Source organism: Drosophila erecta, unplaced genomic scaffold, assembly GCF_003286155.1.
Source record: "Drosophila erecta strain 14021-0224.00,06,07 unplaced genomic scaffold, DereRS2 tig00000126-arrow-pilon, whole genome shotgun sequence".
In the NCBI taxonomy this organism is placed as follows: domain Eukaryota; kingdom Metazoa; phylum Arthropoda; class Insecta; order Diptera; family Drosophilidae; genus Drosophila; species Drosophila erecta.
This window is the reverse complement of record NW_020825209.1, coordinates 15334932-15362917: the sequence shown is the minus strand read 5'-3', so window position 1 is coordinate 15362917 and position 27986 is coordinate 15334932. Positions and strand designations below refer to the sequence as shown.

General features: G+C 43.4%; 5 protein-coding genes and 1 non-coding gene across 13 annotated transcripts; 4 read left to right on the top strand and 2 right to left on the bottom strand.

The window, feature by feature from the left end:
• Window positions 1-1101: 1101 nt before the first annotated feature.
• On the top strand, window positions 1102-1468 carry LOC113564524 (proline-rich proteoglycan 2). The gene has a single exon (XM_026982152.1). It carries the CDS (start codon window positions 1137-1139, stop codon window positions 1371-1373), a length of 237 nt encoding a protein of 78 aa, XP_026837953.1. The 5' UTR covers window positions 1102-1136; the 3' UTR covers window positions 1374-1468.
• Window positions 1469-4980: 3512 nt separating this feature from the next.
• LOC6549957 (putative polyketide hydroxylase) lies at window positions 4981-5358 on the top strand. Its single transcript, XM_001978659.1, has one exon. The coding sequence runs from the start codon at window positions 4981-4983 to the stop codon at window positions 5356-5358; it is 378 nt and encodes a 125-aa protein (XP_001978695.1).
• A 6018-nt stretch (window positions 5359-11376) lies between these two features.
• On the bottom strand, window positions 11377-13556 carry LOC6549956 (protein misato). Its single transcript, XM_001978658.3, has 3 exons — window positions 13376-13556; window positions 12590-13319; window positions 11377-12529 (listed from the first exon to the last, which is right to left on the bottom strand). Exons 1-3 carry the CDS (start codon window positions 13454-13456, stop codon window positions 11616-11618), a joined length of 1725 nt encoding a protein of 574 aa, XP_001978694.1. The 5' UTR covers window positions 13457-13556; the 3' UTR covers window positions 11377-11615.
• Window positions 13557-14203: 647 nt separating this feature from the next.
• Window positions 14204-16570, top strand: LOC6549954 (probable ATP-dependent RNA helicase DDX56). Its single transcript, XM_001978657.3, has 4 exons — window positions 14204-14359; window positions 14421-15172; window positions 15366-15794; window positions 15853-16570. The coding sequence occupies exons 1-4, from the start codon at window positions 14294-14296 to the stop codon at window positions 16283-16285; spliced, it is 1680 nt and encodes a 559-aa protein (XP_001978693.1). The 5' UTR covers window positions 14204-14293; the 3' UTR covers window positions 16286-16570.
• LOC6549955 lies at window positions 15209-15301 on the top strand. Its single transcript, XR_046805.2, has one exon. It is a non-coding gene; the product is annotated as a small nucleolar RNA Z30a (small nucleolar RNA).
• A 412-nt stretch (window positions 16571-16982) lies between the features above and the next one.
• Window positions 16983-27940, bottom strand: LOC6549953 (proline dehydrogenase 1, mitochondrial). 8 transcript variants are annotated; one of them, XM_026982576.1, is made up of 11 exons: window positions 27387-27940; window positions 25490-26036; window positions 22448-22569; window positions 21480-21566; window positions 21173-21354; window positions 20003-20067; window positions 19439-19617; window positions 19197-19371; window positions 18786-19139; window positions 18540-18717; window positions 16983-18467 (listed from the first exon to the last, which is right to left on the bottom strand). In XM_026982576.1, the coding sequence occupies exons 2-11, from the start codon at window positions 25949-25951 to the stop codon at window positions 18262-18264; spliced, it is 2010 nt and encodes a 669-aa protein (XP_026838377.1). In that variant the 5' UTR covers window positions 25952-26036; window positions 27387-27940; the 3' UTR covers window positions 16983-18261. The 8 variants fall into 8 exon arrangements, with proteins under 8 accessions (XP_026838377.1, XP_015011409.1, XP_015011411.1 ...); XM_015155923.2 differs by having other exon boundaries at window positions 27468-27940; XM_015155925.2 differs by lacking the exon at window positions 22448-22569 and adding an exon at window positions 22069-22190 and having other exon boundaries at window positions 27468-27940.
• Window positions 27941-27986: the final 46 nt, after the last annotated feature.

The window sequence follows — 27986 nt, the reverse complement described above, 5'->3', positions numbered from 1 at the left end:
AAATAAGCCAAGAGAAATCCTGCAAGTGAAAGTGTTAACACTTTGGGGACCCAATACTCTCGCTGCAAGGATACTGGATATACTCGTATGTGTATGTATGTGCCTGCATTTCTTCGCGGGATAAAGGCGAATTCCAGTCTGAATGTCAAAGTTTGAGCCCGGCAGTACTTTGAAATATTCATAAGAGTGTACACTAAGGAAAACAGGATTAGAGTTGAAAACTAAAACCAGCAGACGGAGTATAAATGTATGCCGGCTAGGCAGCAGCACGGAGTGAAATAATTTAAGCAAAAAAACAACAGACACACGGTAGCTGAGAAGCGGATCCTATTAAAAAAAAACCAGAGCGCAAGAAGCCAAATCTCTATGTTGAAACATTTTCTTTTCGTACCCGATAGACACCAGAGTTTTCCACGAACTTGGCCACCCTTACAAGTGGAACTCACACACAGTCATAAAGCAATAAAGCGGAATCATGTGCAGAAATTTTTATAAGTTGGGTATATCATCCAAGTGGCAAATGCCCCAGGATCTTTGAAATGCGTGGAGTGGCGGATTCGTGGGGCAAGACAAGTGCAAGTACTTTCCACTTTCTTTGGCCAAATCCCAGCAAAGAGCTTAAGGTTTCAGCTCAATTGTTTTGCCCGACTTTATTTCATTGCCATTTTTATATTTCCACATCTCGAGTGTGCCGGGAAAGGCTTTAAGCGAAATTCAAATGCATATTTACGAAGAGGAGAAACTTGAAAATTGAATCTTATAGTTTCAGATACTGATAAACGAAATATAATATTAAAAATATTAAAACTGAAATCTACAATTTATTCATTGGATCATTCGGAATGGCTTTAGACAGTCGTGAACGCTAAGTTTTATAACGACGATGTTTATTTGTCCAATATTCTAAGATCATCAGTTGGCTAGGTATTTCCCTTATGAAGGGTTTACACAACTCCACTTGGGGCAGTAGCTGCATCGCAGTTTGCACAATATTGTTGTTTGTCCATCGAAAACATGGAACTGCAAAACACCTGCGATGCATCCGATTCCGTAGAAATCTCTGAAGTATATATAGGGCTCGGGAGCAGTTGGAGAAGTCAGTTGAATTTGCCAAGTCAATCATCTACAAAATCAAAATGCGTGTTTTCTTCCTCGTCGTTCTGCTCGCCTTGGTGGCCCTGTCTGCTGTCCAAGGACGTCGTCCTCCAGGACCTCCGTTTGGAGGACCACCCCAGGGACCACCCCAGGGACCTCCTGAGGGACTTCCCCAGGGACCCCCGCAAGGACCTCCCCAGGGACTACCGCAAGGACCTCCTCAAGGCGGCAACTCATCCTCCTCCGAGGACTCTTCCTCCCAGGAGGGCTCCAGCTAGGCAGCCGCCTAGGAACTCGATCGCCGAGTCCTCCACAGAAAAACATATTCAAATCTTTGAATAAAGATATATATTCCGTTTATTTCAAAACAAAACCGTCCAGTGATTCCATTAGCCGTTCAAATTTCCATTTCTAACTCCGAGTAATGGTAACTCCGGCCAGAGGAATGAGAACGACAACTGGCAAGGGTATGTGTGTGTGGGTATGGGGGCGTGGCTCAAATCGGCTGCCTAAATAAGAAATCATTTTATTTGAAAAGTTTCCCTTCGGCACGCCCCCTCCAGCTGCCGCCCCCACTCTTCGCTGGCAGAAGACGGCGACGTCTGCGTTGGCGACACCAGCAACATCGGGCGAAACAAAAGCAACAAGGGCAACAGCGGTACAACAACAATAAGGGCAGCTGCAAGCGGTTCGAAGTGCCCTCACGACTTGGAAGTACCTATTATACCCATAAAATAATAATCAAAGCTTCTAAACTATAAAGATGGAGAATCAATCAAATATGGAAAAAAATCTTTTTTGGCTAAATATGAATTTAATACTACGTACGGCAGAGGCTAACTACTTAGTTGTAAATGAATGCCTTTCTAAACCATTTTGCGTATTTTAATTAGGATAACTTATAAATCAAAGGATATTCCCTGATACACCAACATCTTATACGCACGAAGCACTAACTTAACTAAATATGCACTTAAATAAAAACAAACGATAACTGGTTTCAAGACAATTAAATTATACAAGATATTCTACGGCGATTTCCATCACCATTTCATCCATTTAGAGCACAAATAATTTGGTCCACTTTTAATGGGTAATCAGATAGCGCATATCCTGCCAAGAAGTGACTGCCGAAATAAGACCAAAACGATGAATAGCAAAGGCAACAAAGTTAAACTGTAACAATAACCAAAGTCAAAGTTTGTCGGCAAAGTTTTCGCCTCCTTCGTCCTTGTTGCTCTCCTTGTTGTTGTTGCATGCGTGCGGCTGTGTGTGTGTGTGTGTATGTCCACAGGATACAAATTCATTTCAATTGGTTATATGTAGAGAAATGGGTTTGAGTGGCTTGGCTGAAGGAAGTTGAAAAGTAGGAACGACGAGGAATCTCTGTAAAATGAGTATGGTTTTTTCCCCGCATTTTATTTTATTTAATTTTTTTTGTGTTGTATTTTGGCTGCCATTTCTGTGTTGTACTTTTCAAGATGAAACAAGTTTCACGTGGACGGGGACCTTCCCCTGGGCCGGAAAGCCATCCTGCAGAAGGATCCTGGATTTTGGATTCTGGGCCAGGACATGCCGCATCGCATACCTGCAGACTTCGCTTCACTTTCCTTTGGCAGCGAAATGCCAAAGAAATGCAAATAAAACTTTTCTTTTGTTTTTCTTTCGGCATTTTGCCCATCGTGGTTTAGCAGCTTAACCCTTACAGGGCCCACACGCCCGACATCCGCCCACCGAGAAGGAACAACAAGAACGTGGAAATCACAGACAAAAAACGACGGTAACAACAAAACTGCAAAATTAAGTGTGGCAATTTTAATTTCACTCAAAATGCTACGGAATCGTTCAAATCAACAGTGCAAGGAACAAGTGTATGTAAGAAACATCTAACAGATTGCATAGTTACGCTTATATAGTATAATAACATTATAGTAATAGTAATATAGTGATAATAACATTATAATTCAGAACATATTTTATTTATCTATTAAGATGTTTATCTATTAACTCATATCTTTCGGAATATCTTTGTACTAGGAACACATTTATAAAAGCTGAACTGTAGTGTTGGGAAATCCGTGAGAAGTCGTAAGTTTTAAAACTTAATGTACATATAGATTTTTACGCTAGATAACCAATTTTAGACATATTTTTTATAAAAACTTATACTTTATATACTTATACTTTTATAAAAACCTTTAGACATAAGGTATTCCCCCGATTATCATATATTCTTTATTCAGCTAGTGGGAGGGCGAAATTGTAAAGTTATTTTGAAAAAAATAGAATGTGTTAAATAATTAAAACAAATGTTTCTAGACTATGCATGCTTTATCTCAACTTCCTTGCTTTTCTAGTTCCCGAGATCAAAACATTCATACGGACAAACAGATGGACGGATGTATAAAAAAAAACGTTTTAGGGCGATTTTTCTACGTGTGTAGCAGCCATTGCATTTTCTAACTGTTTATTTGACTCACGCCCTCTCACTTGCACACTCGCGCTGAAGCTTTCACACGCACACACACACCCACACACAGCCAGAGGCATTTGGAAAAAGTGTAGGTAAACAACAATTGAAGCACCACCAGCAAAAACTTAATTAAGCATTTTGATGTACAATGCTGCAACAAAACAAATTCCTCTTTAAATAAAGCACAGAAGCAATTTATTCCAATTAACAACAACAACTTCGTGCCATGCATATGTGCGAGCGAGCGCGATGGGGGACGGAACGCTACGGGCATCGCATGGAAATAATTGAACAAAAACACTTTCCAACACTGCAAATGACAGTTGCGTAAATTCCTTGAAAGTATTAGGAGTATTAGAAAAAGCAATAGACGTTGACTTGCGGAGAGAATAATGAATGTAAAAAATTCCTAGCCACCATCACCAATGCCAATGACATTGGCTTTTATTTCTGGAACAATTTATTTAGGCGTATGATGTATCATGACATTATACTGAGCGAAGTTCACTAATAAGTGGTAAGCCATAGAGCCCGAAAAGGAGTTTGGGTACTATCGGCAATTCTGTTCTATTCCAAAATGGGTTACGATGTGCCATCCCTTGACGTGTTTTCAACTTAATGTGTTTGCAAAGTGAACTTTAATATACAGAAGCCTAAGAAAACCACTTGTTCAAACATCCTTATTCATTGTGGAATATTCTTAGGTAATTCACACTCATGGCAAAGACACGACTGATGTTTTATAAACACCAAGTCCACTGACGCCTGGCCACAAAGTGCATCACATATCGATGGTTCGCAAATATTTAGCTCAGATATTGACTTAAGGAACTTGCTGATTCTTTTATGTAAGATCGAGGCAATCCAAACAGCTAGTAGAAGTTCTACGTACTTTGTTATAAGGTAAAAGTATTGCCAAGTTCTGAATGAAAATAGTTTTAATTAAATTGATTTAAAAACGCATTTATCCAGCAATTCGTTTTACAAGTAATTTCCGATATACATATGCATACGATTATAGTAGTTCAGTATACATACATTTAAATTTATAAAACTTATACCGTTTAGAAAAAAAGAAGAATGATTTTATTTTAAATAGACTCATTTGGAATAAACATTGTGAAAAAAGGTTTCCTTTGAAAAACATAATCATGAATCAAGAAATGTTTACAAACATTAGGTCTTTCCATCTGATGGAACCCCATAATGAAGGCCAATGTCAATTGCGAAGTGACTGACTTGGAAAGTGGAATGTACCAATCCACCAATCCACACTGACGTTAATTTGCTCAACTCGCAAACGTCACCGATGGAACACATGTGCCGCCGAGACTTTTCCCAGATGGTGGGTATATATACCGCCGGCAGGTGATGCCGAGATCAGTTCGAGTCGTTTACTATTCGATAACGAAATGCGTACCCTCATCCTTGTTACTCTCGTTGTTGTGGTCGCAGTGGCCTCCGCTCAAGGACCCGGAGGTCCATGGGGTCCACGTGGCCCAGGTGGCCCAGGTGGACCAGGTGGACTAGGTGGACCAGGTGGTCGTGGTCGAGGAGGACCAGGACGCGGCCCTGGAGGACCGGGTGGCCCTGGAGGACCAGCACGCGGACCTGGAGGACCAGGAGGCCCAGGAGGACCAGGTCGCGGACCTGGAGGACCAGGTGGCCACAGACCATGGGGACCGTCATGCAACCGTACCACATCCACAACAGAGGCCTCCACGAGCGATTCCACCACTACGGTGTCCTCCACCACAACGGAATCGTCCACCGCTTCCTCCACAGATTAATTTGCTTGACATGTTCCCGTTCGAGCTTTGCTTTTTGCTTTGCCGGGTTCAGAAATAAGTGTATATATTAAAGAGCGGATCTGTGCATACTAAAAAATCCTATTTTTACCCATAATATTTCTGAAATGGCGAGTAATACAAGTGAGCTTTTTTAGCCAAGTAAATCCTTGAGCAATAATAATTGTTGGTGCGCCAAAGGACCATCATCTTGCTTTCGTATACGGGCAACTTTCCGTCTCAAACCAGAAGAAATATTTGAGCCATTTAATTACCATGGCCTACACGAAAGCTGTTCGTGAGTTTAATAATAATAATTATAACTAATAATAATTAGTTAAATGGCATTATGCAGCGGAAGTGTTCAATTATTTACTGCCGATTAGGGAGTGCATTGAGGATATGAAACAAATCATTCCGCGGGGCAATTGGAAAGCCAAATTGTTTACCATTTAATTTCATTTGTTCAATTTGCGACACAACTTTCTGCTGCCCTTGCACACAAAAGGCACGTAAACGGCAGCCGACATCCAAGGAGAAGGTAAAGGAGCTTAGCAGGATGAGCCCGAGTAGCTGCAACAGGGTTAAGAGGCATTAAAAGCTATAAAACAACAGGATTATAGCTTGGCCACAACGAACACACACTCACTCAACTAGTTATGTGCAAGTGAACAATGAAGTTTTGTGTGGCTTCTCATAAATACTCCTGTTTTCAGATTAAGCCAGGATGCGTTCGTACATTTCGAATATCTGTTTCTTATAAAAATTCGATTTTGGTCTCGGTTTAACATTTATGTTCCATTACACGCATGTGTAAATGGGGCTTGTCTCCCTTACTAGTTTTACCCGCTACTCGTAGAGGTAAGGGGTATATTAGATTCTTTGCTCAGTACGTAACAGATATTATAGTGCATATATATTCTTGATTGGGTTCATTAGCCGAGCCGATCTGACCAGGTTCGTTTGTCCCTCCGTATGAAAATGGATTTTAGGGGCAATTACGCAGAGCTAGTTTTATCTAAATTAGTGTTATAATCAAGTTTAATATGCAATTTGGCCACGCCCACTCTAAGATCTACATATTGCAATATGTAGATATGTAGCGACATGGTACAGACAATAAATATTTTTGTAGGTAACGTCTAACGCAACACCTAAAATTCGCGAGCCACTCATTGTTGGGGTCCAAGTAACTTAAGTAACAAGTATCTGATAGTCGAGGCACTCCACTATGTCTTCATACTAATACTGAACGATCGTAGTACAACATAAATTAAATTTTTAACACAAAAAGCATTGAAAATGGTGAAAATTCTCTTCCAATGTTACCAAGATTCAAAAACAGAGAAAAAGAAAAAATTTGTGAATGGGTTCTCCAAATACCATTATAATATATAAGAATTTAACCAACTGAACTCTCAATTAGTAAGTTGACTTTTAATGCTAGGTAGAGCAATTTTAAGCAATTTTTAAGCAATTACAACAATGTACAATTTGTTAAAAAATGCTTCACATCTCTTCAGAAGATGCGTTAATATCCAGCAGTGATACTTGTACCTTTTTTTCTTGATTATTTAAAACGATCTTATATTCCCTTTGAAGTTTACACAGCGCATAATTCCAACCACGTTACCTATTAATTAAGTAGACATCGGACGGCAGTGGGTCAATGTTAGCGGGCCAACAATAGTTGGCCTTTACTCAATGACCACCAGTTACGTCCTTATCAAATCACGCTTCATCCATTTAACAATTAGCACCGATAACTAATTTATGGTCAGGATGCCGCATCTGGGAACGGTTCTGGTGAAAAGGGGCAAACGAGATGCGAGTTGATTGTTTTGGAGTGGAGCGTTTACACGTAATAACAATTACAAATGCGCGCGCTCCATAAATCAAGTGAAGCCATCTCCTGGAGATCTCCATCTCCATGCTGTCCGTCCCCCTTTCGAATGAACTGGCCAGAAACCCTGCCCCAATCCGCCTCCAACTGGCTCCTCCTGGGCACTAATTACAATTCAGGACGCGTTGCACTCGAAAGTTGTTGCTCATTCAACACTCGACTCCTGGCGCTGAGTGGTGGAGTCGGCGGGGGGATGGAAGTGGTGGGTGGTTGGGTGATGGGTGGTTAACTTCAAAGTGCCATCGCCTTCTGAATGACTATGGCCCCCAAAAGTGTTGTTGTAATTAAATTATGTGCCAAGTGACGTTCTCACAATCTTTCTCTTCTCCTTTCACATACACTTAAAAAATAATCCTGGATAAATGAAATGCTCAACATGAAAAAGGAAAACATACATAATACTAAACACAAACGCAATAAATTAATTTGTATTAAATGGTAAACAGTATTGAGCAAATGAATGCAAAAATATGCATAAAATATATCGGAAAGAATACCCCGAAAATATGGCACATAAATCTAATTACTCCACATAAGTATATGAATGTTAAACGGATAATAATAATATTATATCCGGAGTGTTTACTAACCAGAACCGAGACCCGATTTTCCCGAGTACAATGGATGTACAGGATGGCATTCGATGTTAGCCCTCCTTCGGGCCGCTTGTCGTCCTTTTGCTATCTTCTCAGATGTTGTGGCAAATTAAGTTTGCTTTTGTTCCAGATTAAAAAGGCATTGAAATGTCGACATCGGCATTGAAAGGGCGATGGGAGGCAGCCGAATGAGTGGGTGGTAGTAAGCGGCAGTTAAAATGACGCCTTCGGCCAAATTTAGCTAACTTTGTTAAGTTTGTTTTGGCCACGGGAGTCGAGTGTCGGCCGCCGCCTCCGAGTAGCTCCGCCGGATGATGAAGTGCCCAGCCGGCGGTGGGACCACAGATAAAGCCGGATGGTTGTGCGGATGATGGTGCTGCAATGGGGGCCAAGACGGGCAGAAATTAAAAATCAACTGCCGCGTGGGCGAACAAGCCGAGCACTTAAGCAGCAGACCAACTGAGTAATTGAAGGAGCTAATTGAAAACGAAGGGATAAAGGGATAACGGAGCTTTGGATACACAGAAAAACGTGGGGGGTACATTGCTGTGTGCTTTCATTTCCAGCACTCAGAAGTATAACCTCATATCCTAGTATCCTGGTGCCATCAAAGATATTAGTCCACTTAGCACAGCCAGGATATATGTTGGGTTTCGAATCAGTTTTCACCCACTTCAGCAAAGCCTTTAATTTGGTCAATCACAAACTACCGATACACCTACTTGAGCTTCTTGGTTTCCCCTAAGCCTTGCTAATATGAATTTAATCGTAACCCACGAGTACAATTTAATAAGCCGCACCCAAGGAGTTCCGCAAGACAGCCATCTTGGCCTAATACTATTCGATCTGTCCACTAACCAACTTTCTCAAGTGAGTGAGCTGCTGCTTAATAATGATAAGGTCAAATTTTAGACCACATGCAAGCACATAGTTCGTCGAGCAAACCTGTCCCAGGTCTTGGAGCTCCACCGCAGGATCTGGTTCAATGGTTTCCGCAATACACGTGGTATCAGGAAATGCTTAACTCCGTACCGAAATAGATCGTACAACCGTCACGTGGTTCACTTCCTTCGCAAGCCAATCATCACTCCTCGCATCCGCCAACTGGAAGCCGCATACATCCGTTAACATGGCCGAAACCATGTTCCTACCACCCTCCCACCAACAACCCTCCTATCCTTCCTATTGTATATTAATTAAATGAAATAATTAAAGCTAATTAAAAAGTAGCATTGATACAGGTGAACATATGGGCTGAACCTGTACTTAAGGTATTCCATTGGAATTATTAAGTTCCATCTATTTAAAAATTGGGTAAGATAATTAAACAATTTTTATTTTGGATTTATGCAATTATGTATATAATAAAGAACACCTTGACGAGAATCACTTCCCATTTGAATTATCTCAGTGTAGCGGAGTCGCAGTTAAAACATTAACTTCTTCTGCGTTTTAGATTCGAGCTGTGCAAATTTGGCCTACAAAATGAAACTATTTTGCATCCCTCGCCTTATTTCAGCTCACATTCCAAACGCTTTAAGATCTGCCTGATTATAAAATTGAAATTCTACAAAAGTTGACACCCAGTGGCCTTGTTTGGATCGAGGCAGCGGAGGCGCAGCCCACATTAATCAAATACATGTACTCCTATTGCAGGTGGAGTGGGCGGCAGGATGTGCCACTGTACAGGACTGCATGCTAATGCAAGGACTCGTCCCGATTCACATGCAGACCGGAGCGAAAGGCAAGCGAATGAAAACGAAAACGATAACGAAAACGAAATTAAAAGCTGCAAAAAACAATATACGAAATATATACACTCCACTAGCTCGGCAGGCTATTCAGTTTGGCATTTCGAATTCAACGCACATATTCCATTAAAGTCGTTGGCGTAATTTTAATTTCGGAATTGGTCCTTTTTCCACGAAAGCACACCAACAGCAGCTAGAAAGCAGCAGCTGCTTTAAGGACCTGGGATAAAAAGACGGCAGGATGTTAAAGGAGCGTTGCCAATCAAATTGAAATTTAATTTGCACAACAATGTGGACGCGCGCAGGGCTGGTGCGGAAAACTTGACCGTCGAACAGAAACACCCAAACAACCAAATTATTAAACCCCTTCTCCAGGCCCTAATCCCAATCCCATTCACCTAGTCGCCGCCCGTTAGCAGTCCATAAAATTGTGATTTACTCCCGTTGAGATTTCAATTACTGCCGCTTTATTGGCAATAAATTTTCGTATAAATTAAGCGGCCCAGCTCCCGATCCGATCCGCAAGGGTTAAGGTTAAACAAAGCGGCCAGTAGCCGCACGTAGACGACGCGGAAAGGTGAAGTCGGTCAGGAAGGGTCCTTTGGGTCAACGGAGAAGACAGCAATCTAGCCAAAAGGGCGCTCCGAACGGGGGTAGTTCGTATTGAAGTGGACTTGCGTGAGACATCTCTTGTATAACTAGCAAATACTTTACAAAATATATTTTTCATACAATGAAGTGTTTTTTAAGTACAGAGTTGCATAATATAGGCAATCGAAAAATGTATATCGTGCAAATATGTACTATCTAAAAAGCCATTAGCCCCATATCTACTTACTCAGTTTTGCGACTATAAAGTCTACTCTTTTTAATAAAGACCTTTCCAATAAACAAATATGCCCCTGGCATTTTCCAGGATAGCGGGAATAAAAATTGATTGCCATGCAAATAAAAATTCACCGATTTCTTTGGGCACGTCCATGTCGTCATGGTCGCACAGTGGGCCAAATGGCCAATACGGCACGTACAATTTAATAACGTCTTGACCGTCAAAGCCAACATTTCTCAAATGAAATACAATCGAAATAAAAAATAGAATAAAAAACTTTTTTTGGCCAAATTCCAGTACTTACAAGGTGAAGTTTATTTGTAACACCATAAAAATTAGTAACCCAACATAAAAATACCTCGAAAATGGTTACTATTTAAGGGAAAAAGCAAAGCGTGCATGTGAAAAACTAAAGATATAAATTAATATTAAGCTTAGCTTAGTAGTGATCGCTCAGAATTCAAAATATTTAAGAAATAATCATAAAATTGTCCATTTGTGACCACTATGCGTTGTTGTTAGGAACTTCATTGACGACTCTCAAAATTTCTCTGTCCAGGCAAAACTGTTTTTGTTTTGTTTTGGATTTTCCTCGCCTTCCTGGAAACGCGAAAATATCAAAGCCGCTTCCGAGACTGCCAATCACGAAGTGCCGCGGGTGGGGCCACAGCCCATCAACTTCCGCTCCGGGGAAACCTAACCAACCTGACACCTTGGAAGACAAGGAGTATGGCACATAAAGCTTATATTTACAGGCCGTAGCGATGGTTTCATGAACTCTTTAAGCTAGGCAAATTTCGTGTGCATCGCCGAGTTGAGTTTGAGTATCACATCGTCGTTAAAGTCGTAAAAATACATAAGATTGAAGTATGAATTTGTAAATTTGCCCAGTTTGCTATAAGCATAACTACTAAAGGCGTTACAATTTAACAGAAATAAAATAAATATGCACAAAAAACTAAATCAAACTAAATTATTTTACAAAGCCAGGGGGCTTAAATACATAAAAACTTATAAATCATTTTGTTTATACCGAAAGAAAATACAATTCGGGGTCAAAATAAAATATGACCGAAAGCCGAGATTTCTCTTGAATTCGACTGCATACGAGTGTTTATTGTGTACATTATCCTAGGCTTATCACAAAATCTCGTTTCCCGGAACAAGGGAATCTTACCATCCTATAGATACTGCGAGTCTGCATAGAGGTCGCGGAACTCTAGCAGCTGATCCAGCGCCGTATCGTACTCATCCCGCTCCAAGCCAGAATGGGAGTACGCTTGCAACTTGGCCAGCTGCACGCGATGCGTTTGGGCGTGCAAGTTGTCCAGATGCTCGCCCAGCTTTGTAGAGTTCTGTAGCGCGGCCAGCATGGGTGCGGAATCCACACGACTACTCGACTCGCGTTCCGCTCCTTTAGGCAAGCGGTATCCACCGCCAGAGATACCTGCTCCAAACATTTCATAGGGAAAGGGTAGTTGCGTCTTTAGTGGCAGTGGTGTGGCTGCCGCATTTGTGACACTGCCATGATAAGTGCACTGGTAGTACAGCTGCAGCATATGGGAGACACTATCGCAGCCATAGGCAGCCATCCGAAGTTGATCACCGGCCTGCTCCCGGGGGCGTTTTAAACGTTCCGCGGGAATGCCACGAGCCGTCACCGATTGCACCACGTAGGATGTGCCCGGTTCACAACCAGGTGTGAGTTGTGTGAGCAGCGCCTGATCGCCACTCTGGTCTAGAAACTCTATCAAATCCTGTCCCTCATTCAGGCCAAATGGCAGAGCCAATCCAGCGGCAGTCATCTTTCTGCCCGCTGGAGTAACGCGTTCGCAAAAGCGTAGCAAAGACTCCTGCGTTTGCCGTAGGCGGTAACTTAAGGTGGCCGTGTCCAAAAAGGCAGCCAGCAGCGCCGAAGTCTGGTAGAGGTTATCCGCCTGCCACTGGAGTCCCGGCAGACTGCGCGACTTCAGATTATTGTTCCGCCAGATGGTCTCCAGCGTGGACAGCGGCGTGAACATCATAGCCTGCTCGCTAAGTTGATGGTATCCCAGCACATTGTTCACCACCCGAATGCTGTGCGACAGGCGGGGATCTTGAAAGTGGTGAAACTGTGTTTATATGCTATACTTTTTTCTAAAGTCACCTTACTTACCCGCTTGAGCATAACTAGTGATTCTGGGATAGTGAAGTGGCAGCACGAAACTCGCCCGGCTATACTCATCGTTTAGGTGCTCCAGGCACTTCCCGGCCAGTCCGCCGAAGCCATCGTCAATGTCGAACAGCACTTGAAAGCCCTGCAGGCCATCGCACTCCTCTACATACAAACGGATGCGGTCGCAGAACTCCTCGTTGAAGGAGACTTCTTGCCACAGTTCTGTTCCGGCTGAGTAGGTACCCAGCGCTTGGGTAGCCGGATCTCGGATCAATCCCGGCAAGACATTTAAGGTTCGCGGGTGATAGCGGGCGTAAAGAAAATCCGCCCAACTGTTTGCCGTCGCTGCCAGCTGGTAGTTTTTCTCGGGCACCACTGCATTTTTGAGCAAATCCCGCTGATACTCGGAAATGGCCGCCTTTGGCTGCTCCTGCACTTCCAGCTGCTCCGGAGCGCATACGCCGCTCTCCTCTGCCCGCTTGCGAGCCTGTTCTAGTTCCTCTCCGGTGCTTAGGGACAGCAACTCCTCATCCCGCTGCACAAAATTTCCGTATAGCTCGCCGGTGACTGGAAGATGCCCCAGGGTCCCAGCCAAGTCCACGGACAGCAGGCGAGGCGTGTATGTGGTGCGATTAAGGTCGTTCCGCCCTTCCCGGTACAAAATATCATTGTTGGGCAGCTGCTCCTCGGCCACCTGTTCGCTTTCGTCTCCGTACCTGAAGTTGGCCTCCTGGAAATGCGGAATTCGTCAGGCTTCCCGACTCCCAAGTGGGTGGGACAACTCACCTGCTGGTTCCAGAAGTGCGCGCCCACGTAGTTCGCGTACGTTCCGAGCTGGAAGGTCAAAATTTCACGTGTATGGTCCATAACAGCCGGCGAAAGTGACTAATTCGGATGCAATTGCGCGAGCCCGCGGAACTATCGATTCGCTCGGATGTATCGATAGGTGTGTGCGCGAGTACGCTTTAACCTTCGAAGGCGGGATACCCTCTAATTAAGTTCAAAATTATTGTTTGTAATTGAACAACAGTGTGCCGTGAAATATTTCCACATTTTGATCAATCTGCAATATAGTACTTATTGAAATGTTTATGGTATTATATCGATATGACCTTAGTATTCAATTCCATCGAGCACATTCGTGAGATTAAGTGGAGGTTCTGTCAACTTTAAAAATTCCATTCCGTTAATGTCATTCGGAAAAATCTAAAAAATGCTCCAATTGTTTAGTTATCGTATTGCAACAGATTTTATTGCCATAAAGTCGATAAGGCAAAACCTTATGAAAAGGATCGCTGCATGAAGAATCTATAAGTCGGCTTAAACGTACTTTTATAGAAATAGACGATTCTCACAGCGATATATACCTTTAATAAATTAGCAAGGAAATCAGGATTATATACAATTTCGGAATTTAAGTTTTGGCAGTCTACTAATTCTAAGCTGATTTTAAATACCTCTTTTACTTAAGGTAAATATTAAACTTAATTAAATTTAATTACTAAAATTAATATATATTTTTTTAAATATATTTCTTCAGATCGTTTATCAAATATGGATTTCAATAACAGTGCATTTCCACTATCGATAGACCGGCACAGCCGCCGATAATCCGATAGACCGATACCTCACTCTTTTTGTTGTTGGGCCCGAAAACGTGCGCTGCGCATTTTCCAGGGTTTTTTTTTTAAACCGTCGCCTACCATGAGCCAGAAGACCCAGAAAACGGTGCAGTTCCACGAGCTGGAGCTGGATCAGCGCATCCTTAAGGTGAGTGCCACGGCTTGTGGTTGACAGTTCCTGGTTTCAAACTGCTGTGCTCATCTTACAGGCGGTGGCCCAGCTGGGTTGGCAGCAGCCCACACTCATCCAGTCGACGGCGATACCGCTGCTCCTGGAGGGCAAGGATGTGGTGGTGCGTGCCCGCACCGGATCCGGCAAGACTGCCACATACGCCCTGCCCCTGATTCAGAAGATCCTCAATTCCAAACTGAACGCCAGCGAGCAGTGTGTGAGCGCCGTGGTCCTGGCGCCCACCAAGGAGCTATGCCGGCAGTCCCGTAAGGTGATCGAGCAGCTGGTCGAGTCCTGCGGCAAGGTTGTGCGCGTGGCGGATATTGCCGGTAGCTCCAACGATACGGTGACCCAGCGGCACGCCTTGGCTGAAAGACCCGACATAGTGGTCGCCACACCCGCCAAGTTGCTGGCCCACGCCGAGGCTGGTAGCGTGGTGGATCTGAAGCATGTGGAGACCTTGGTGGTGGACGAGGCGGATCTGGTGTTTGCCTTTGGCTACGAGAAGGACTTCAAGCGATTGATCAAGCACCTGCCTCCCATCTACCAGGCTGTCCTGGTCTCCGCTACCCTCACCGACGATGTGGTGCGCATGAAGGGCCTGTGCCTGAACAACCCGGTGACGCTGAAACTCGAGGAGCCGGAGGTGGTGTCGCAAGATCAGTTGACGCACCAGCGCATCCTGGCTGAGGAGAACGACAAGCCTGCTATATTGTACGCCTTATTAAAGCTGCGGCTTATACGCGGCAAGAGCATCATCTTTGTGAACAGCATCGATCGTTGTTACAAGTGAGTAAAACATTCCAATCCCAGTAAATGTATAGGAGCTTATGATGATAAAACTATTAATGCAGAGAGTGGGCAGCTGGCAACAGTTGGCGCACGCATGACCAGTAACTAATCTTCTCGCTGATGGCATTCCCATCCGACCTTTAATACTTACTATAGTTCGTCCTTATCATTAGCCAATTAACTGTTTCAGGGTTCGCTTGTTCCTTGAGCAGTTCGGCATCCGTGCCTGCGTCTTGAACTCCGAGCTGCCGGCCAACATTCGCATCCACACTATTAGCCAGTTCAACAAGGGCACCTACGACATAATCATTGCCTCCGACGAACATCATCTGGAACAGCCCGGAGGCAAATCAGCGACTAACCGAAAATCCCCGCGCAGCGGCGACATGGAGTCCAGTGCTTCACGCGGCATCGACTTCCAGTGCGTGAACAACGTAATCAACTTCGACTTCCCCAGGGATGTTACGTCCTATATCCATCGGGCTGGTAGAACGGCCAGAGGAAACAACAAGGGATCCGTCTTGTCATTCGTTAGCATGAAGGAGGCTAAGGTGAACGATGCCGTTGAGAAGAAACTGTGCGATAGCTTTGCTGCCCAAGAGGGCGAACAGATCATTAAGTGAGTATAGGATAGCATCTTCAAAAATGTTATATTGCTAAGTGTGCCTTCATTTCAGGAACTACCAGTTTAAAATGGAAGAAGTGGAATCCTTCCGTTATCGTGCTCAGGATTGCTGGCGTGCTGCAACTCGCGTCGCTGTTCACGACACTCGCATTCGGGAGATAAAAACAGAGATTCTCAACTGCGAGAAGCTGAAGGGATTTTTCGAGGAGAACAAACGCGATCTGCAAGCGCTTCGGCACGACAAGCCTCTGCGCGCCATCAAGGTGCAGAGTCATCTATCTGACATGCCCGAGTACATAGTGCCAAAGGCCCTGAAGCGAGTGGTTGGAACGAACCCTTCCACCGCCGGAGCCTCGGAAACCAAACAGCCACGACAGTCGGCCGCCAAGGCTGCCTTCGAGCGCCAGGCCAATGATCCTCTGATGGCTACCCAGGTCGACTTCAAGCGACGTCCTGGCCCCCGGCGAAAAAAGAAGGCGTTGTAGGCGAGCACATTGTATTCATAGTCGCATTAGTCTATAAGTTGATGTAAGGAAAACATAAAACGGGCCTTCAAAGATGTTTGCTATTTAAATACTGTTATTTTATTTCGCAATTCAAACAGGATATAACTTTACTTGGCAAACTCGAGTAATTTTCTTCCTCATATATAAATCTATATGAAAATTGTATACATAAATATGGAATTTGACATCAAAGGTGTGAATATCAGGCCTTATGCAAGTTACACATGCATATTAACAATATAATTTGTGAGCCCCTGTAACAGATTTATATGTATATAATTGATGGCATTCCCCTGAAATGTGGTTATGCAATTATCCAGCGGATAAGCAAGTAAAGTCTTTAAATTCGGAATCTACAAGTGGGTGCTTAGGTGCTGAAAACCTTGCTGTTCGGGTGGCGTTGGGTGACTACTAAGCCAGCTAGACGGAGAAGGCACTAAATCATTTGCTTAACTCTTCTGACTGAACAGCGGGCGCACAATGAGATAAATCTACGAGTCCCATTACGCAAATTGCCAGTAGATCGTCGTAGCTCACAGCGATGATTATCCAGCAGCTGGATACCATTTAGGTTATTATACTGAGAGTCTCGGGAACAATAGATCACCATTAGCGCCGATTTGGATAATTTGCATGGAGAACTGCACTCAAATGAAATTTAAGCGATGCATGGTGATTCGTTTTTAACATTTTATTATTGTCATTGAAATAGTTAACATTCATACAATTATTTATTCATTTATTTATAGCGTTTATGCAATACAATAATAATCATGAGGGTAATAATAAAAAACTATTCGGTTCGATCTGCGCGCCTCAGTATATGGCCAAGTCTGTCTGTCTGTGTCTGTCTATATAAGTATGTAGTTGTCTGAGCAATCGAATCGCGGAAACGGATATGGAAACGTATTGAAAACAGGGGGACAGTTTTACAGTTTTTGTTGCGGGGTCTCATCCATCGACTATCGTAGTAATGACTTTTATAATATCGCTCCGTTAAGTGCTAAATTAAACATATACATTTAAGTTAATTTAGCATAATCGTAGTAAAACTCGCTAGGTTTAGGTATACATAGGTATGCGCGGTTCTCCCAGGTTCCTATGAACAGTATTATTTGACTATTTCGGATGGGATGGCCACGAGCTGGAGGAACAAATGCTCTGCACACTTTCTCTCTCTCGATATTGCGCTATATAAATATATAGTTTATGGTATAACTTAGGGAAAACGAACATGAAATCACATTGCAAATGAAGAATGGATAACTAACAACTGATATACTGATACTGAGGAACAGGCACAATCACGAAGTTAATGAATCTAGACTAAAATGCAGCCATACACATACATGTATCTATGTAGTTATATCTCTATAAACGTTTGCTCTCATTATATTGTATATAATATGTATATACCATACGTTTTATGTTTTATTTGTTACGATGCTAAAAAATGTTCGCTTTAATTCAATCCCCTTTTTCAAAATCCTCGTTGTGGAAATCCCACATTCGCTTTCTTACGCTTTTGACGCTCTTCAGTTTTGTTTTTCTATTTTTTCTTTGTAACACACATACAGAACTCGTTTAGATTATTGTTGCAACAAGACGTAAAAATATACATATTTCCATCAAAAATTACCACCGCTCAGTGCTACCGTCTCTAATTGAAGTTGTTTGCGGGCGAATGAGGTCCTGCAGATTTGCAGGACGACACAATGAGTTAGAACATTTTCGCTCCTTTGCAGGACCTTGGTATATACACAAGATTTCATATATGTATACACTGTGGATATACGCAAATTTCGTAAGAGTAATAAGAACGACAAAAAAAAACATTAAAATAGGTCCGAAGCTATCGATTTCCTGGCGATATCCTCAGCCGGATATAATTGGCAACCGATTTGCCGCCTCAGGGATGTGTGTGGGTGAGAGTGATTCCATCCTTCAAGACCAGCTTAGATGGGCACGTAGTTGCCCTTGGGCTTGTAGAACAACTGGCCACGCATCAGACGGCGCCGGATCTCGGAGAGCAGAAGGCGCTTTTCCTTCTTGATCTTCTTCAGCACACCCTTGTTCTCCTGGGCACGACGAGACAAGTAGGGCAGCACCTCTTCGACTGGGCCGTATGGTATGTACTTGTACGCCGAGTAGCCCGCTTGACCTGTAGGTGGGAAATAGCACAAATGAAATACATATGGAAAACAAGTGAAGGGGGTAAGGTAGGGAAACACACCCAGTGGGAAGGTGATGTAGTCGCACATGCCCAGCAGTTGGCCGAAGCAGATCACCTTGTCCTCTGGTGAGATGCCGATCTCCTTCATCTGCTGGATGGCAAATCGCACGGTGTCTTCGTTGTGCGAGGCCACCATAATGCCAATCTTCCTGGCATCGTCATCACAGTCCTTCATCAGCTGGGATTATAAAGAAATTATTGGGTTATTTTTAACCCGGACTGATACCGAAATCCACAATTTCCCACCTTAATGCGTCGCAAGCACTCGGACAACGTCTTGTGATACATTTCCGTGGTGGCCTCAAAAGTGGGATTTACGGGATCCGGATAGCCCAAGGACTTGGCACGGTCACGCTCCTGGTCCATATAGGCACCGCGCACCAGCTTGGCCCCGAAGTAGAAGTTCTGGCGCTTGGCCTGCTCCAGATCGGTGTTCACCTCGCGGAACGTCTCGCGCAGGTAGCATTGGTACGTATTAAAGACAATGGCCTTGTCCTTGTTGTACTTGCGCATCATTTCCAGGGTGATGCGTGAGATGGCCGGCTGGAAGTAAGTCTGCTCCGCATCCACCATGATGCGGACATCCAAATCCGCAGCAGCCTGGGGTTTGCAAATACCATTTTAGTACGATTCCACAACTAGAATGTCAGAACACACCTTTACGATCGTGTTGAGGCGACGGATCATGTTCCTGAACATCTCCTCCTCCTTGGGCGGTATTTGTGAGATCAGTCGACGCATCTGTCCGGTTTGTGGATCGGGAACGCGGAAGGTGTCGCTCAGCTGCGAGTCCTCGTCTACGATGCCCGACCAGGGGAACAGATGCAAAATTCTAAATGCGGTTGACGAGCATGGTAAGTCAGATCGTTAGGGGATTTGATAATAAAAAACGGACTTACCCCTCCTTATCGGACGTTACATTGTTCAGGAACTCTTTCACGTCCTTATTGTCGCCCAGCGTGGCGTAATACTTCTCGAGATCCTTGATGGTCTTGTGGTGAGTCAGCACATTGCCCTGACCGCCCACCATGTCCTCCATGTACTTGCGTGTGCGCATAATTACCTCGGACAATTGCAGCTGCAAAGGAGAGTCGCGATCATCAATGGATGGATGGATGAATGGATGAATGGGTGAGGTTTAGGCTGATAAGCATAGGCCCTAATGACAGTTAATAAAAAAAATCATATGTGTCATAAAGAACGTATTCGGATTGGCAAGGTTTCTCTTTGAAGACAACTTTTTAAAGATTTGCTTTTATAACTTTGAGGAAATCATTGGAGTTTGACATTTATTTGCAACGGCAAGTAAAACGTTTACGAATCAGTTGCTTTTACTATCCATTAGAGTCAATTAACTGTGTTCCTTTTCCCATTTATTAACACCTATTAACCCCTGTGTTTCCCGCACAAATAAAGCTTCTCAATTATGTGGTTTTCAAGGGGATTACTTTGTGCGAACTTACCAGCAATTGTGGACGGCCCAGGGCGGTGAGTTTAATGGCGGTGATGCCAGTTCCGAAGGTGGCGCCTGCAGGTCGATATTCGGATCAATCGATGGTCGGTTGGCGGAAATGAAAAGCATTTGGAGAAAGAGCAGAGCAATCGGTGAATGCGATGCGGTGTCAGAGGCGAGAGTTGGAAAGCGGATTCTACAGATACATAGCATATACGAGTATGTCTAACTACAGCACATAAAAGCGTCAAGAGTTACGGATACGAGTACGGATTGAGCTGCAGACTCAGAGATATGTACGAAGCAACGACAAACGCACAGGAAATGGCTAGAAAGTCTAACTAGTTTGCATTGCTCTGTCGAAATACGGATTTGGCCATTAATGGTTATACTTTCGGGTATTTCGGATACTTGTTGGATAGTTTTCGGAGTTACTTGTTGGCGTTTTGGGTGTGTGTTCGTTAATTTCTCGGCTTACCCGTGGCCACTGCCCGGGGCGCCTTGCGATCATCATCTGTTCATGTTTGGATTCGCAACGAATTCGAATTGATTTTTGATTTTAGGTTATGTGGGGGTTATTCGATAATCGATGGATTGGTGCCGTTTTTGGGGATATTTGCGGGGCAGAAAAAATAGTTAATTAATCATCAATTACAGTTTATTTCAGAAAAAGAGATCGAGTGTGGAAAAATAGATTAAAGGAGAAAGCCTACCAGGAAACAGCCTGAAACCCCAAAAGCATTGAAATGCAGGACGGGGGAACTACAAAGATCTAGGGGTATGTTCTCACCTAGAGCGGTCATATTGGTCTTAAGTAGTGACATATCGAGTTGAAAGTGAGCAAGTAGTTTTATACGACATTCTTATTCTGGTTTCATTTTGTAGGAAGTCATATTTCGATTAAAGTAAAGCTAGCATACTGATTTTACTTGTTCCGTCTGATTGAATAAGGTAAAACTCATAGCTCGATATGTCATGTCTTTCGTTCAGTACACTAGAAACGAAACAAACAAAATTAAACTGCATGCTTAACGATTAGCAATGGATGCGTTTGCATTACACGTTCTAAATTGAAACATTTGTACAAAGGAAGTCGGGGATCGTGAGGATGTGAACTCAAGGAACTTGCATGCCGCAGTCGGCTATCGGGAACCAGCGGGAAAACTGGCCAAGAACATACCCGAAACGGCCTCCAGACACTTGATGAAGATCTCCATGTTCCGCTCGCAGGTGGCCTCGTTCAAGTAGAAGTAGGTGCGAGCACTGCTGACCTTGTAGCGCCGATCGGCGAAGGACTTGTCCACATGGTACTGCGGCATGCTGCCCTCCTCCTTTTTGTCGCCTGCACTGGAGACGGAAGATCTGAAAGGAAATGAATAAGTATGCAAATTAAAGAAACTGAATGGCGATATCAGGCATTGCCTATGCAATCTTATGGAATGTTTTCCTACTACTAAGTAAAAGTTGCCGGCAAATCAAGAACTTACTCAACTTCACGTTTCTCGGCCTCCTCCTGGGTGATATCCTCCTCAACGGAATAGTCGAGAATCGGCTTAACGCCGAAGGATCTTAGCCTGTAATTGTATAATATGCATTATCGCAAGTCTTAAACGAGCCAAGAAAACACAAAATATTAGTAAATAAAAGAATTTTGAATATGGCTGGGTTAGCGGTTCGTTGAGAAAATTTCAAGTTCTTTCGTTAAAGGGGATCGAATTCGGATTGGGGATTTGCATCTGAATGTTTGAGTAGATCTTTCATGCTGGCACATGCCCAGGACTTGGAAGGACCTGCCATTAGTGCGGTCTTAGCTTGGACAGAGTTTTAGAACATTAGTAGCAACATGTGTGGTATATACATGTATATGGCTGGTGGAAATAATAGCACCTAAGATGTTTTAGCAAAACTTTCTGAATTGTCCACTCAAAATTGTCAAAGCAGCATTAAAGCAGTGTTTTGAAAACACGCTATCGTGCTTCGAGTGCTATTACTTCGGCGGAAACCATTTATATGCATTTGTAGTATCGGATATAATGGGGTGCATGGGGTGCAGTGTTTTAGGGGGAGGGTGTTAACCTCTCTAAGGCGGGCACGATCGTGTGACGATTCTCGCCGGCCACAAAGTGTCCGTAGAAACTGGACTTCATCAGCAGGACGAAGAGCTTCTGGCCGAGCAGGTTGCGCGCCAGTTTCATCAGCTGTTTATCGGCGTTATCGGTGTTTGTTCGATTATTATCGGTAAATGTGTTCGGTTTTTGCAGGGTTTTCCATTACAATACAAGTGTGGGCATTTAAGCGGGTTTCGCATAACCGTTTCGCAGCCCGCGATTCGCGGCCAAAATAATAACATGAAGTAAACACAAAACCATAGGGCGGCAGAAAGCAATATAGAAACGGAAAAAACAAGAAAAGAAAAAGGCGATAAGTGAGTGGGAGTGTCGTGGTGGGCAATTACCTTTCCAGTGTGGGTATGATCTTGATCTGATCCTCGCCGGCGACAAAGTGGCCATAGAAGGTCGCCTTCATCAATGCTGTAAATAACCGTTGACCCAATACGTTCTTTGACCATTTCATAAGCTGCGTTCGGATTTATGCGGCATACATAGTAAGTTTTTAAAGATTGTCGGTTATAGATTTTGTTTTTTTTCGGTTTTTCGGTATATTGTCATGTTGTGTGCGGCGTCAAAAATTGAATTCGAGATAGTTTTAATTTTCCGTTTGATGCAATACAAAGTTGATATACATATGTAGCAAGGACAGAGTTTTAAAAAGATGCAACTAATAACCATCGAATCTAGCTGAGGTCCCTCCTCCCTGGTTCGTTCAATTTTCCATCGCCTTGATCTCACATAAATCATTTGGAATTTGGCCAAGTGGCAAAATAAAAAACGTGAACGCAGTCAAGGCCAAAATCTTTGCCAAAGTCCAACAATACGGCGTGGAAAATGCGACAAAAAGTGCGGAGGCGGCAGTGTGTATTATTCTGAAGAGGCTGCATGTTATTTAAACGAGTGACAGCTAAACACGCACATAACCATCCCATTTCCCAATTGAGCCTAGTACTCAAAGAAAGACGATCCGCCGCGGATCCATCAACGCAAACGGAAATCCTCTGAACATATAATATAAATGGTGCGTACCTTAAAATTTCAGGCAAAGAAAACATGAGCACTTCTCCTGATGAGCCAAAAAATAAAACAATAATATAGACGCTTTTCCAAACTTATTAATGTAGAGCTTATGCGACTAGTAGGAATACTATCTCTTAGCGTATATTTATTTATTTAACTACAACTTGCAATGCATTAATCCAACTGTTGCATTTTTGGATCTTTGTGGAAACGAAAAAATGTGGAACTGCAAGTAATAAAACCTGGCAATAAGGGCAGGAAGAGATCGGCCAATTTGGGAATCAAGTTTCCGGTTTCCTCACAAATCATTCCTTACAAGGTGGAAAACACAGAGCATTGGCCTCTGATAAATGATTCCCTCGCACGTGTGTGCTTTGCTTGATGCGGGATCCATCAAATGAATGGGATTCCGGGGAGGTGGAGGGGGTAAAGAAAAGAGCATTCACCGTCTGGGGGAACCGGTTTCGTCGAGAGCACTGAGGTAATTAATTGAGTACAAAGTTGGCGAAAGAACATAGCCGACAATATAAATATACCATCACCAAAACTGGTTACATAAAACAAATTCTCGTTTCGCTTTATATTTTTTTTTGGGTATGGCATGTTTTGCTTTTCTAGTCTCTTAACTTTTTCTTTGGCAGACATTTCGAAACCGAGGACAGGTGTTTGCCGTTGAGCTCTGGCCCCAAGAAAAAGCTGCCCCTAGCTAACACCACCCCCGGTCACCTGGCACATGCCACCAGCCACCAGCCATCAGCCACCAGCCACCTGCCCCTGAACCCCACTTCCACCATGTTTCATGTTTTTTAGCCATCAATACCCAACCCATTCTCACATATCACGAGACTCACCATCACGACCGCTCGGTCGCCAAAAGCAATCGACGCGCTACTGTAAATAGAAATAACGAACAAATGAGTACACTTTGATAAAAAATCACCCGAATATGAGAACTCAATTGTGTTAATGAACGGTGCGCAAAAACACACCTTCGTTAACCACAAGGCAAACGAATTCGAGGAGGTTCTTACATCTTCCTATACTTATAGTATCAAATTCATAACTAACTGAATGCTAGAATGTTCAAAAACGATTGTGCAAGCGAATTTTTTTTTAACTATCGCCAAGTCAAGTGGTTTATCGCTGCCACTAAGGAGTGGTTGCCCGATTTCTTCCAGTGCATCGCAGCAAAACGCTGAGATATGGCCAAAGTCGATGCCTGACTAATGCCCCATGTGATGTGATGCCCCCGATCCCAGGGAGCTGTGTCATTTGGCCATCCCTACATACGAGTGTATGCAAATTGCATCGAGCGGAGCGGAAAAATGATAAATAAGTAAGCGTCTTGGCGACGCATGCACTTTGAGTAATCGATAAGCAATCAAATGATCGTAATTAAATAGAAGCACGCTAGCCAAAGTGAGGGAAATGCGAGGGGTTTTCCAACGATTCCGATTGGCGCTCATTCGGGGGCCTGACTATATAACGACCTATACTATAGAGTCCACATAATCCATACGTCTCGCTGAGCAAATACGCACGAGTTAAGAGCAAACAGTGGACCGGGCAAGGTCGCCATCGCATCGGCAATTTGCATGCCAAAGTTTCCCTTTTTCCTGCCGTCAATCAGGCACTCATTCAATCTTCTGTGCGACTGCAGCACCTGCCAGAAAGTGGCAGCAAATGCAACAAGCAATTAGCCAGGAATTCATCAGCACGAGGAGGGGAGCAAGTGAATTGAATAGCGGAAGCAAGGCGGAAAATCGGAAGGAAGGCAGCCAGCCACCTGACACGGGTTTTGGTTGCCCGGAAAATCGGAGTCAAGCGACTGGAAGCGGCAGGTGAAAGTGCCCAAGCAAAATACAGAGCAGGGTCGATATAATTCATGAATAAGGCAAAACTTCGTGAATGGAAGAGCAAACATACGAATAAACTTTGAAGAAAAGAATTAATAATTCGTTTAGACAACTTGACCATTAGCCATGGAATTGAATGGCCTTAGCTATTCATAACTTTCGTTTAAACTCCAAGTTACATTTATATGTGTATATGTCAATGAAAAATATTAAGGAAAGTGTTTAAAATGAATAAATGAATTATTGTAAATTGAAGACACAAAAGGAGACAATTTAGCCAATTTAGCCAAGGGTCGCGATCAAATCTGGAGTTCGAACAAATGGGTTAGAAATAGATCAGGGGTTAACCACTAACAGAGTCTCAGACGACCCATCCTTGATTTCTCAGCATACAGAACCAGAAACCAGAAACAGAGAGGGATGCTCAGCTAGTCGATGGATTGGACCAATATAAGGGTCAAAGGACGCAGGACTCGGTGGAGGAGGAGCGTGGGACGCCGGTTAACTCACCGTCATGTTGTGCTCGACCAGCTTCTCGCTGGAACATATCATATAGACGAGATAGGCGCGTATCAGCTCGCCAGTGGTCTTGCTCTTGAAGGCGGCAATCGGATCATTGAAGCTCACGTCCAGGGGATCCCTCTGCGGTGAGCCGGCGGGAGAGGGGTTCTTCTCCTGGGACGACTCCTGCTTCATCGATCGCTTCACCGTATCGCCGGCCACCAAATCCGGTTGTACCAGAGCGGAGGCCTGCAGCGGCCGTTCGCCGCTGTGCAGGAAGCGCGCCCCATTGACTCCTCTCGTGGACTCCGATGTTGCTCCTTCTCCGGCGGTGCTGGTGGTCTTGCTGCCACGCTGATGGAAACTTCTGCAGGCAGCGACGGCCACGGAATTGCTCGACTTGCTGCTATTACGGCCGTAGACCAAACCGATGGCTGTTCGTTGAATGCTCAGCGAACGGAGTAAAGCCATTACAATGGATTCTGCGGTTTATTTCTGCTTTCTGCTCTCCGGCTTCTGAGACGGATATTAAAACGCACTCCGATCTCGGTTGTTGCTGCAAAAAACAATGCAAAATCAGAGGTGAGGTAGTTTTCACTATTATCTCTGCAAATCACTATGAATCTGAGGGAAGACAGTGGCGTAGCCATGAAATCACTAAAGTTTCTTATCTCGATCCCAATTCGATAAGTGCAAGAATATTTTTAACGATATTGGAATATTTACAAATAGAATAAATAATAAATTACCACTGCAAGTTGTCGTAAATTATTGATTTTGATTTTCAGTAAGGTCAGATAAGATCGATTTAATTCTAATTGAAAGATACTCAACCAATAAAAGAATAACAAACGAAGGTATTATAAAATTAATTTTTAAGTCATAATGCCATAAGCAGGAATCAATACATTTCACATATTATTTGGAACAATTGGGCTAATAGAGTGCTTTTTGCCCCACATCCTCCCGCCTACGCCACTGATCACAGCTGATTTTGTCTGATTTACGGAGAGCTTTCCGCTCTGGGGCGCACTCTCCCTCTTTCGCTCGCTCCGCATGTTATACAACAAATGCGTAAAACGTGAGGTGGAGAGGGAAAGAGAGCGGAAGAACGGCGAAGCCGAAAAAACAGCACAAGGCAAACACACACGTACTCGAGTACACCGTCGAAATGTTCAATTAAAAAATCAAATTTCTGGCCTGAGATATACCTTTCGCTATTATGTGTCTTTTCGGTTTCTTTCTTACTTCGTTTTTATTATTTATTCTATTACGCTTTGAGCGTTGTATACGCCGCAAAAGCACGAAACCAAATGCGACGAAGACGCCTGAAAATGGGGCGAATTGTTAGGTGAATGTCGGCGAATTCAACGAAGCGAAACGAGGAAGGACCCGAAGGCGAAAAAATCCTTTTCGCCGCTTCGCTCCCGTTTATGTAACTGTAAATGTAACCGAGATTGTACCGTAATTGTAACTGAGACTGTGTGACGTCACAGGCATGCGAGCCCTTTTGATTTTGATTTTGATTTGGCATTTGTTTTGATTTAATTGAATGCGCCGCAAGCATACACTAATTGGTGTTAATTGCGGCTCTCCTTGATTCTCCCCCATCGTCGTTCTCTATTTTCCACCCATTAACCCCCTTTACCGTTTTCATTTTATTTATTAATTAGCAGCCCGCTAAATAATCGCCAGACGAGAGGCTGCAATCAAATCGAAAAAAACTTGGCGGGTTTCATTGCACAGATTTCATTACACTTCATTATGGTCAATATCAAGTTCTGTCTCGCTCTGGCCGCCTTGGTTAATGGGAGGCGGGGAGCTAGCGTACTTAAATTGCGAATTCATCAGAATGTTGTTTCTTTTTTGTTTGTTCTTTTTTTTGTTGCTATGCAGCGAATTGTACCTATTATATAACACTGCTTACTGCTCTCTGCCTCTCTTTGTAGAGATCCTTTTATGATACGAATACAACACACACACTCACATGTACACTGCAAAATTTCGCTTGACTTTCCCTAAATTTTTTCCCTTGCTTTGCGGTTTTCCTCTATTTTCTCGATTTAAATTTTGCTTCAACGGTTGTTTTGTCACTTAAAAAAAAACAAACTACGATACATAACTAGCAACCACCCAAAAACCACAAAAGGGTAAACAATTATTAAAATTGTTTGTTGAAAATTTTGTACAATCGCCAAACAGCTTTCCGGAAAAACTCTTGTTTGTTTGACAAACTTCTCACAGCAGCCTGCGAGGTAAGTAGAAAAGATCCTGTTTCTGACAGTGCATTTCCTCACCTCACAAAATAAACAAGCAGAATTATAATAATTTTTCGGTTTTTTCGAGTCTATGTTGTTCTTCGAGGTTTTTGGTTTTTGCTGCTGCTGCGCGGGAGAGCGTGAGCACGCGCGAGAGGGAGAGAGAACGACTGCAAGGGTCTGAATTCGCGAACAAACTGAAACAGATAAAGCGAAATTAAGGCCAACACGGCGAAAGCTCGTCCAAA